We start from the raw sequence: 11773 nt of genomic DNA on the forward strand, positions 1-11773 counted from the left end.
GCTAGCGACAACTAGCGGTCGTAGGTCGTACTCGGTCTCGTAGGTGTCGTCGGTCGTCGGTGTCGTACGGGTACGGTTTCATCGTGCTCGTGAAGAGCAGTGAAGAGAATCGTGGATTTACATGTGTGCATGTGTCATTCCTTGAATTCCTCGAAAATCGAAATGATATTGATGTAAAATGGAGTAAAGGCTTGGACGTCAGATCGCTCCGCTGTGCTCGCTCCGCTCATTGCCCTTAACGAAGGTAAGGGGCCAGGGGCCTCGTCATTTCCGTCGCGGCTGATCCGCGTTAACGATTATCGCACCGTTACGTCGACATCGCCCAGATTCGATCGAGCGGGGAGTCGGTGCATCGTTCAAAGTCTTGCCGCGTTTCAGTGTGCCAAGTATTTTCGCCTAAACCGGCGCGTCCTTCCGCCGCGGGTGGATCGAGTGGATCGAGTGGATCGAGTGACGCGTTAGTTTCGCTCGCAATTAATCGAACGGTAAATTTAACGTTACCAACGTTTTAGCCTAGCTCCGAGTTGACGTCATCGCTGAGAAATCAATAACTGCATTGGGCTTTTATTCGTGGTAGCTTCCTCGGCCAATTTTACGGAGCAGACACACTGACGTTCCTTTCAGACGTACATACATTGTCTATACTTAGTTTAAATCTATCATTCTAAAGTTTATGATATCATTTTTCAGATATCTCTATTGCTAGACGACAAGATGATGTCCGATCGTAAAGCCGAGCTAGAAAGGAAGAAGGCGAAGCTGCAAGCTATTAGGGAGGAGAAGGAGAGGCGCAGGAGGGAGAAAGAACAGAAGGATGTAAGGGACAAGAGAGATTTATCAATTAAATGCTCAGTTTGTACATACGATGTAAAGATGTAAAGATGACTTGTGTAACGATTATAAACAATTCACTTGGGATTATAGGTAGAAGAAGCTACCGTTCGTGCCGCTGGCACGGACAAGGATCAGCGCAAGGAGATAGATGCAATGTTGTCCTCTTTGGGCGTAGCGCCAGTGTCAGGTATATACGCGTTACAGGTGTTTGATTATAAACTATCTTTTTAATCTATGCAACGCTCTAAAGTCTAACTGTTTCTGTTTGCTTGCAGACGTGCTCTCTAGTTTGTCGAGTATGAGCTCGCTGACGCCTGAACAAAGTGCTAATGCTACACCGGACGCCAGCTTGCAGCCATCCAGTATAAATTCTGCTCAAAGGTATTTATTTGCATCTTTCTTGCGTTTTTTCAAGACCGATTTATAACTTGGCATTGTGTGATACGAAGCAGTGCAGGACGAAGGAAGAATCGGGAGCTCACAATCGTCTCCGTGGCGCACACAAACATTCCACCAAAAGAACCAGTTGTTTACAGCAAGCAAACGCAAACCATTCAGACCACGCATACATCCCACGACGGTGAGTCAATATTTCTCTTATATTTATTGATTTATTTATATTGCACATATGTGTTACATCTCACTCGTGATTTCGCAATGAAACGTTTAGATATTAGAAAAACACGTGATATTTAATTCACAACGTTTTTAGATAGACATAAATAGTGATGGAATTGAAATATAATTAGTTTTTGAGAATTCCTGAAATCTGATCGATTGGTTACAAGATGCGTGTTAAATATTGTTATATATTTTATATGGATCTAATCGTTAACTATATATTTTCGGCTATTTTTTTATACTAAATAATTCCATTAATTATTAATACTCACTTTAACGTAAGCTCACAAGTTTATAGCGCGTTCACACAGTATGCGTGTTTTAAAATCACTGAAATATCAAATTACACATCGTCCATTGTTCTCGCATCAACAAAATTTTTATAATTGATTATGGTAAAGTGGGTGGTCTATAAAAAAAGATAGTCTTCTATATATCTATATATTTTTTTTTATTACAACACTGTGTTACAATCTGTCTGTAACCACATAGAAAGTCTTAACAATATTTTTGTGCATTATTGTGAATTATTTCGTGTATTAACTACGAATGAAGTAAATTATGTGATGTTATTAATCACACAAGTGCAATTTTTTTTAATTTTTAGTTTTGGAATGACGAATAACATTAAGATTGAGTTAACCTTCTAAATTGTTTCTTATAATTAATTTTAAAGCGGCGAGGAAACTTACATATTCCTAAAACATGAATTTAATAATTCATTACATCGCAATTATCATTTTGCACTTTTCCTTCATATTATTTGTGAAGGATCAATAGTTTTCAACACTTTTACATGATTTTTTAATATTTTATTACTTAAACAATACTCGGCATTAAAAGAATAACATATTGTGTTTATGTAGTGACACAAATATTATTAATCAGCACATATTTAATATATATGTACTAATAACATTTAAATAATATATTATTATAATTATTATTATATTTGAAAATGAATAACAGTTTTTATTGTGAGCCTTAGATTATGTGTATAACAAACATATATTAGTCATTATATAACGAGTAGTAAGCATCTAACAATCAATCTGGGTTTGGTTTAAGTTTTTTTGGTGGTGGCACAACTTTTTCCTATACAACGTTTTCATTTCCATGAACACAACCGCAAATTCAGTTAGTCCTTATTGTTCTTAAATACCTACATTATATGTTTTGCTGACGATTACTCTCTCACAATCAGTCTTGCATTTTGCTAACAATACAAAGCTGATCACAAACAATTAATGTTAGTGATTAACAAATTTTTATATATTTTATTCCGATACCACCTACTTTACTGTGATGAAAGATAGCGCAACGTTAACTATGACAAAAAATTTGAATTCTGGTGGAAAAAAATGTTTCCCCTTATAATTATAGATTTGATTGTCCAAATTGTTATTTTGAATGGACACAGAGGAATATTATACTAAAAATATATATACACATATACGCATATACGCAGATACATGATAGATCTTTTAAATATGTATTTGTTACCTAACTGATCTTGCGGTGTTAATTAAACATACGCGTGTTCCCTTGTCTTGCGATACAATCTGATCGATTCATCCGGTGTTGGACACAAGGACTGTCCACATCGTCCTCTGCATACACCATCTACTCCTCCTGTTCAACAACAACACCAACTCACTCTTGCTCCGCAGGCTACTTTGAGACTGACTGGTGGCGTCCCAGGAAAGGTGGGTCTGCACCAAACTACCTATGTATGTTCTGTCTACTTTTTTACTACCCTTCCATAATTGTCGTACGACGTTACATTATAGAGGTAGAGATACACATCGGAAGGTAGAGATATGTCGCGTTCCAAATGAAGGGATGTAGAGTCGAATCTTTGGGGTGCTTTGCGCTTTTTAAACATTGCTCCGCAAAATCTTTGATTTTTCGTTCTTCTTCATATATATCAAGTTATGTGAAGGCAACGAGGAGTCATGAAGATTACACACAAAGTTGCTATGATAACCGATTTTACATTTGAATTGTGCTGCAAGAGTTTTGTATGTGGAAATTTTTATTTACTATAGATATTAAGTATACTGTACTGAGAATCAAGAGATGTTTATATTACAAGTGTATTCACTGTTAGCTATCTCCTTCTAGACTTTTATATATTATAATTATAGTTTTACTTCCACATACACACAGATGACCGTTTGCTTGCATATAATAAAAAAGCTTACTCACGCTTCAATAGTTTAATGAAATAATTGACAGATTGACAGAAAGTTAAGATTACACAGCACATTAACTCTAGGCGTCCTGTTTGTTGGGAAAACATACGAATTACGATTACAAATTGAAATTCTTACAAGATTGTTATGCCATGACTCATGCGTGCTGGTAGAGAATTGCTATTTGTGCTCACATAGGTATAGAATATTTCTCCAAATATATTTTTAGATATAAAAATAATGACCTCTAATGATGTATACACACACATATATATATATAAGAGATATAAAAATAGCTTCTTTTTAATGCTCTTGATAAAGTATTAATTGCTAAGATATATGTATATACTCTAACATTGAGAGAATTGTCCACGTCGCTTATAAAATTATTTGCTTTATTGTTCCTATTATATATTAACAAGAACAATGATGTCAATATCGATTTTCAGAGAAACTTAGGGGGTGGGCATAAGTGTGACAAGGGATGTAAGTGAGATATTGCAGCTTATTCGTTAAAGAGCATCTATTGTTAGGGATAACTAAAAAAAACTAAAGTTTTTCGCCACAATATTGGATCAATAACTAATGAACATTCTACCGTCGCTAGTAAACGAAAGTGTTGAACATGAAAGATAAACATTAATTACCCTAACGATAAACATTTTGAATATGTACGTTTCCTCTCACATACATAGGAATCGAAGCACCGCACAATATAAGAATTTACAAAATTATATGCACCTAACTACATTCAGCATAATTTTTTATTTAAGATACAACCTACTCGCAAAATTATGTCTATGAAACGCTACGACTTTATTTATCGTTATCTACTTTTTTGGAAGTTTTCGCAAACAAATTACGCAGCATTTAAAAATTTATTTGCCGTTGTCTCTATAGGATATACAGTCGAATTTTAAAACCGTCAGACATTACAGTGACAAAATTATTTATCACCCTTCTGTACAGTTTTGAATTTTGCCGTCGACTTTTTTTTTATTTTGAACTAACGAGTCTGAGTGTAGAGAGGTGTTATTAGCGTAATGCATTCTTATGATATCGTAACTAAGTACAATTTTTTTCCCTCCCTTCTCAGCTCATGCATTCGACTATTACGGTAAGTTATGATTTCTCTTGGTTCTGAAAACGATTTTTAGATTCAGAGTTAGGTTTAGCTTGTATTCAGTATCAGTTTGTATTACTTGAGGCAACGATTATTTTAAAGAAAAAGTACTATGCGAGAATTGAGAACTGCGATTCCTGGCAAAGAGTAATTCGCGTTATTCGGATTAAATTTCACATACTATTCCAAATTATTCACGCCAAACAAACGTGTTAAGAGAGAGATAAGAGAAATTAAATTACTACCAAATTTACTATTTGTTCGCCAAAAATATAGCGTATATTATTCGTAGCCCATCAATACGTTTTAAATTAATGACATTTGCAACATACTAGATAGTGCTTTTACTTGCCTTTATTCGGAATAGATACGGCCGAGACTAGAAAACGGATGAAGAATATCGTCTCCAGAATTTAGCGTTTTCCATAATAGGAAATGTCAGTGAGGAATGCAAAACAACTCTCCACCCGGAGCCTGATCGGTCTTTACTATCTTATGGATATGCTTTTATACCTCTTCCGACTCTCCTCTTCGTTAAGTTTGCCTATTTTTGGGTGCATTTATTCTTTATTTACGGTATCTATTATTTTCCAAATATTTATCTGACATCCCGACTCTATACAGCAAAGGAAAATCTGCTATCAGGCACACACTACACAAATCTGTCCGCATATATCTGATTCTCGAGAAGCATGCAGAAATTTCGAAGATGGTTGTTTCGACGTTCCCTGGTGTTCTTCAAACACGATTTTTGCAATACTTTCAAGCTGTCTCTTACGATATGTATCACTAATTTCACACAGTAGGCATGCTACCAAAAGAATATGTTCTCTTTATTAATATTATAAAAGGAATGTGTGAGGGTAAAAAAGAGAGACAAGGTGAATTGCAGTGTTTAATGAAAACGGTTATAAAGCTCTGACAACTATTAATGGTATTCTTGATGCCATCTCGTCATGGCACATCAAGGATATCAGAATCTTTTGAGAGAGAGAGAGATATATATATATCCATTGGCAAATCTTGTCACAACTTAACGCACCTTCCAGAGTTCTCGGCGCGATGTTCGTTATCTGAAATCTCTTTGGGAATGCTAACGCATCATCAATGCTTACTAACATGAAAGCAATTTTTATAGAGCTAAGGTGTTGTGGGATATTAACTGAATTCAAGTTGAAGATAACATATTACACACGTTATTTTCGGTACACTTTGACTCTGTTTTTAGTAAATTACTTACCACTGATATATACATAACATTTTAATACAATACCTTATATAAAGATATGTCGCTTGAGCTTTTAGTGGCGCAGGAACATTTTTTTTTTAAATAAAATGTTCTTCGGTCGCAGAATATTGCTTCTTAACAGCACGTGGGTGGCGTAGCAATAAAGTTAATAGACCTAACAGAGTTAAAACGACAGACACATGTATGTGTCCATACGAATATATCGCAGCATAGCTATACACAGCATTCTCAAAATATGTACATCGCGCACTTTTTTTTACTGCCAGTCGACTTGGAAAGTAATTGTTATAAATATGTCGAGTCTCGATTAATCGAAAGAACTGGAAAAAAGAACATGCAGTTTTTATTTCAATAGTCGGAGATGTCAGTATGTTGTATTAAATCGTTATTTCAATTTCATGATCCCTTACTTGTCTTCATTTTAATTTGCTATGAAAACTTTTTTCTGAAATTTTTCCGAAACAATGAGTTTTTGTACCAGATTTATTTTCCGAGAAATATCCTACCTCGTCATATTCTATATCAATTAACGCGAGAAAGAGAATATCTAGAATATTGAAGATGAGAAGAGATTCCTATGAATTTTTTTTATTCAATATTTAAGCGAAGACATTAAAAAACTTTTACATATTTTAAGAAGTAAGAGACTTCTCTTATTAAACGCTTTAGTGAGTTTAAATTAGTATATTGAAATATACTCCGAAATATACACAGCCGTTGCTAATGGGAATATTGTACGCATGTAAATAGATATGTCGACTATGATTTATCAAATTCAATTGCTACTTTCAAGTTTCTCGAGTGATTGTTGATGTATTTTGCATGACAAAATAAGAAAAGTTAGTTGAATCTTATATTGCATAATACGTTATCGCGAGAATGATGTAACGGTAAAAATTTCACGTTAGAGACGTGAGATAAAGCGAAGTGAAAGACTCAAGTAACTTTTAGCTTTTGTACATGTATTATTATGCATCAATAATGCCTATTTAAAGAAATATATATTTTAAAAGCGCTACAAAAACAATTCCGGCAAATAGGATATCAAATTGATTGACATTTTCTTTTCCCTCCTTCAAGACGAGTACAATCTAAATCCTGGTTTAGAATGGGAGGACGAATTTACAGGTAGGTAATTCCTCTCTAGAGACGATTCACTTTGTTTAATTATCTCACAGACATGTCCATAAACCTCACACCCTCACAAAGTTGCGCCTAAAAGTAATATCTTCACGTAACTTTCTTTGCAATTTGTCGTCTCTGTCTTATATATGCACTGAACGGAGGGAATTGTCGCTAGCGTTTAGCTACAACTTGCTTGATGATTTGCTTTATTATATATATATATATATATATATATATATATTATTTTTTACATTTCTCTTTACGTAATCTAAGATAAATCCGCTTTATCCGTCTCCGTATTGCGCATGCAGATATATTGAGCTTTGTATCGTTATTTTTTGAGGCGGGATATGTATACTGTGAGTTGTCTAATGATTGAAGATATTTAAGATTTAGCACTTTTAATTAAGATTTTTAGTTACGAATGTGTTGACTATTTATTATTTTTTAAGAAGTAAAGCGACAGAGAGAATCTTAGATGCTATTTTATTTCATTTGTCGCAGTTGTAGATGTTGTAATTTTAATCGGTACTGCATGAGACCTGGAAAGTTGCGTTAAATCGTCTCCACTCGGTGTGCATTCGTTTATTGCATTTTATTATTTCAAGAAGAATTAATTTACACGATCGCGCGGCTGTAAATCCACTTATTTCCCGTCTTCATTGACCATTGATCTTTATTTATTTATTTATTCATCATTGATCGTTATACGATATTAGTGTCATAGGAGAGAGAGAGAGATGGTGAAACCTCACGCAATTGTCACATTCTACATGATAATTTCCCGTTGATAATTACATAATCAGTAATATAATAGTAATTACACTGGTAAAGGGAAAATTAGTAATCTCTTGTTACTTGTAACGTCCACGTTCATTTTTCTTCTCATTTCTCACGCATCATTCCACCTCATCGAGGTGCTGCATGCCAACAAAGGGTGGAGAGACACAATTGAAAAAAAGATACGATGGAAAAATGTAAAATCAATGCTATTTACGACAGTCCACCAACAAGCAGTCCACCTTTCGTACATGTGGTTAATTTTGCATGTCATCTAGGCTCACACTCATAAATTTTTTTTCCTATATATATGAAACCTTAGCAATGGTAAATTTCCAGCATGGTAAATTTATTCGATATGGCATTTATCAATGCTTTTAGATGTTGCTCCTTCGAAATGAGATTTCGTTAAACATTTGCAAGTCAGCAGCTACCTGTGCAATTCATATTAAAGAACGTGTGAAGAAAACGATCGTAATTTGTTTTTTTCTTTTTTTTTCTAAATAACACGCTGGCATGTAACGTTTTTTCGGCACTTGAGGTGTAAAGACAAATGCAAAATGTTGCTGAAACGAATGTTGGGATTTTAACAGAATGCACAGTGTTGTTTTCCTCTTAGATGTGAATTCAAGATAATAGATTACTGCGTTATAGATATTCTTCAAAGCATTTCAATATTTGTTGCAAAAAATAAGCTAGTTCTTTTTTATTTAATATAAAAGCGATACTTCTGAAAATTAGAATATTAGTCGAATTCTAAATAAATAGGTAGATCAGTAGCTAGGTAGTTACATCCAAGTTAGGGTACTTGTGGCGGAACCAGCTTATTCACCACAGTTTTGACATTTGATGATGGCCAAGCCGAAGACGAAGAAAATAGCTTGCCGCACATGGACGGTTTCCAGAGTAAGCTCCCACCGGGAATCCTTCCTCACGGATTACCGCAAGTTAAGGAAGTCCAGCCTGCCGTTACACAGGTAGAGCAAGAGAAGCAGAAAGAGAAGCCCAAGAAAGAAGGTGCGTGGACCATCAATCCCCTTAGTTCTGTTGGTTCTGTTCACTGGCCAAAAATCTTGATACTTTTTATTAATCCCGCAGTACGGGAGCTTAGCGAAGAAGAGAAGCAAATGATTATCCTGTCGGAAGACTTCCAACGATTCCTCGATCGTACCAGCAGAATCGTGGAGAGAGCACTGGGCGAATCGGTCGATATCTACACCGATTATGCTGGCACTATGGACGGCGAAGACGGAATGTAAGTAGAAAACTACTGGGAAGTGAACTGGAAGATTTTTTTTTTTATCAATCTTCCTTTGCTTCTAAGGCAGTATAGCTGTTTGAGAGACGTTCTGCTCGACGTAAATGTCGTAAATGACCGTTCTGAATTGTGAATTTGCAGGGACGAGAAGAGTCATCAGCGGCTGTGGTTGAATCGCTCGTTCATTTGCGAGCGATGGTCCCGTAATCGTTGTGTAACCTCCATGGACTGGTCGCCGCAGTTCCCCGAGCTTTTAGCGGCTTCGTACAACAACAACGATGACACTCCGAACGATCCTGACGGCGTATGCCTAATCTGGAATACGAAATTCAAGAAAACCACGCCAGAGTTTATCTTTCACTGTCAATCGCCCGTTATGGCCACCACGTTCGCCAGATTCCACCCGAACTTGATCCTGGGCGGCACCTACTCCGGTCAAATTGTGCTTTGGGACAATCGAGTGCAAAAGAGGACTCCCATACAACGCACTCCCTTGTCAGCCACTGCGCACACTGTAAGTGACATATCACCTTCCGACATACATCAATTAGCTAGTTAAGCTCTAATAAGTAATTACTTATTCTGCAGCACCCGGTATACTGCTTGAGCGTCGTTGGAACGCAAAACGCGCACAATCTGATCAGCATTTCGACAGACGGCAAATTGTGCTCGTGGAGTCTGGACATGCTATCACAACCGCAAGAAGCATTAGAATTGCACACGAAGCAATCGAAAGCTATTGCCGCCACGTGCTTGGCCTTCCCGCATGGCGACGTTAACAATTTCGTCATGGGAAGTGAGGACGGGACCGTTTACTCAGGTATGTACGATTGTCCACATAATATATAACGTGAGAATATATGAAGAGTAAACTAAAAGAATTATTAACATTTTAATTTTGTCAAATAGCCTGCCGACACGGTAGCCGCGCCGGGTTGACGGAAACGTACGAGGGTCATCAGGGGCCGGTCACTGGCGTTAGCGCACACGCGGTGCAGGGCGGGATAGACTTCTCTCATCTATTCCTGACATCTTCCCTAGACTGGACTATCAAACTCTGGAGCCTAAAAGAGAATAAGCCGCTCTACTCTTTCGAGCACAATGGCGACTACGTCTATGACGTCGCGTGGTCTCCGACGCACCCGGCGCTGTTCGCCTCTGTCGATGATTCCGGCAGGCTGGATTTGTGGAATCTGAATCAGGATACGGAGGTACCCACCGCCAGCGTCGTCGTTGATGGGTGCCCTGCTCTGAACAGGGTATCGTGGACGCCAAGTGGATTGCATGTCACTGTCGGTGACGATACTGGTAAAATATGGGTCTACGATGTCGCCGAGGTACGTACGATGAGGCACTTTGAAGATTTTCTCGGCTGTTTATATGATAAATTAGGCAATGTTGCGTGCTGAAACTTATGCAAAAACATCCTATATTTGATTCTTTTTTCAATATAGCATCTAGCTCATCCAAGGATTGACGAATGGAACAAGTTCCTGTACACGCAACAGGACCTGAAAAACAATAAAGCGGATGAAGAACTGGATAAACTTAATCTTAGTTCCGGGCCGTCTTCGTTAACATCTATGACATCCATTTCGTCAGTGCCTCTGAGATAAAAACCATAATTTTATTTGCTCTAGCGATGTAATTGCCATAGTAACTTCCTCCAGGAATTGATTACACTTGCAATTGTATAAAATATTGAAAAATAAGAATCTGAGGGAGGTTTGGCTTCTCGATGATTTTACTGAATGTAATACTGAAAGATTAGTTGCCAATTTTTCCATTTTTCTTCGTTAATGAAAGTTGGCTATATCGAGACAACTCTTCATGCTTAAAAAATATACATATTATTAACGTGTTAAGCATTAATAATTATTCTAATACAAAAATATATGTTTAACTAAAATAAGAAATATTGGTTGAGTGTAAATCTATGATATCAGAATTGTAAATAATGCTTTAATCGTATTTTGAAGGATTATTTTGTATAATTTGTTGTGATAAAGCTCAAATACGTTTCGCAATACAATTTATCGGTATTTATCGCCACAAGCACTTATGATAATATTACATAATGTCAGATTTAGGAAATTAAAACCACTGATAGAAACTTACGAAGATAAAATATTCTCTGAATTGTAATGTAAAGAAAGGAACACATATATATACTCATTAAGCTATGTAATATATTTATATAATTCCCCAGTCAAATAATTTGTTTATGCAATTTGTTTTATTCGTTCATTTTTTATAATAATCATCGCTATTTTAAGGAATGTATTTATTAAGCGTTTTTGTAATATCTCGTTTATGTTAATGCAAATACACGTCATTTATTGCGAAATATTGCAAATGAACCTTTTTAAGCGTACGTTTCTATTTAATTCGCGTCAATTTGTTGCGTCATTTCTTCGTACAAAGAATATTATCGTTCGCAGGTCGTTATATAAATAAAGATGACGTCATTCCTGCGATTAGTGACGCATCGATGAATAATTAGAACGGCGACTTTTGTGCTAATCATTGATCATCGATTAAAGTCTCTTCCGATCAGTTTTTTTCCGAGTCGGTAAATTTCTCCCATA

General features: G+C 36.2%; 1 protein-coding gene across 43 annotated transcripts; it reads left to right on the top strand.

Annotated features, from left to right (window-relative positions):
• Positions 1–62: 62 nt before the first annotated feature.
• Sw (short wing) lies at positions 63–11545 on the top strand. Of its 43 annotated transcripts, none has more exons than XM_071698794.1 (14): positions 63–244; positions 691–816; positions 925–1021; positions 1110–1215; positions 1284–1414; positions 3048–3185; positions 4747–4767; positions 7103–7150; positions 8765–8944; positions 9026–9182; positions 9327–9699; positions 9774–10005; positions 10095–10522; positions 10640–11545. In XM_071698794.1, exons 2-14 carry the CDS (start codon positions 715–717, stop codon positions 10799–10801), a joined length of 2175 nt encoding a protein of 724 aa, XP_071554895.1. In that variant the 5' UTR covers positions 63–244; positions 691–714; the 3' UTR covers positions 10802–11545. The 43 variants fall into 43 exon arrangements, with proteins under 43 accessions (XP_071554895.1, XP_071554899.1, XP_071554900.1 ...); XM_071698798.1 differs by having other exon boundaries at positions 64–244; positions 8789–8944; XM_071698799.1 differs by having other exon boundaries at positions 64–244; positions 3048–3161.
• Positions 11546–11773: the final 228 nt, after the last annotated feature.

This window comes from Temnothorax nylanderi, unplaced genomic scaffold, assembly GCF_030848795.1.
Source record: "Temnothorax nylanderi isolate EJ_2023f unplaced genomic scaffold, tnyl_v1.0 TNYL_tig0016_pilon, whole genome shotgun sequence".
Taxonomy (NCBI): domain Eukaryota; kingdom Metazoa; phylum Arthropoda; class Insecta; order Hymenoptera; family Formicidae; genus Temnothorax; species Temnothorax nylanderi.

What these genes read in the sequence shown, in the direction of transcription:
- Sw (XM_071698794.1), top strand. Translation starts at nt 715, where the DNA reads ATGATGTCCGATCGTAAAGCCGAGCTAGAAAGGAAGAAGGCGAAGCTG. An exon ending in GGACGGGACCGTTTACTCAG is followed by an intron (nt 10,006 to 10,094) that starts GTATGTACGATT and finishes TTTGTCAAATAG; the next exon opens with CCTGCCGACACGGTAGCCGC. An exon ending in GGGTCTACGATGTCGCCGAG is followed by an intron (nt 10,523 to 10,639) that starts GTACGTACGATG and finishes TTTTCAATATAG; the next exon opens with CATCTAGCTCATCCAAGGAT.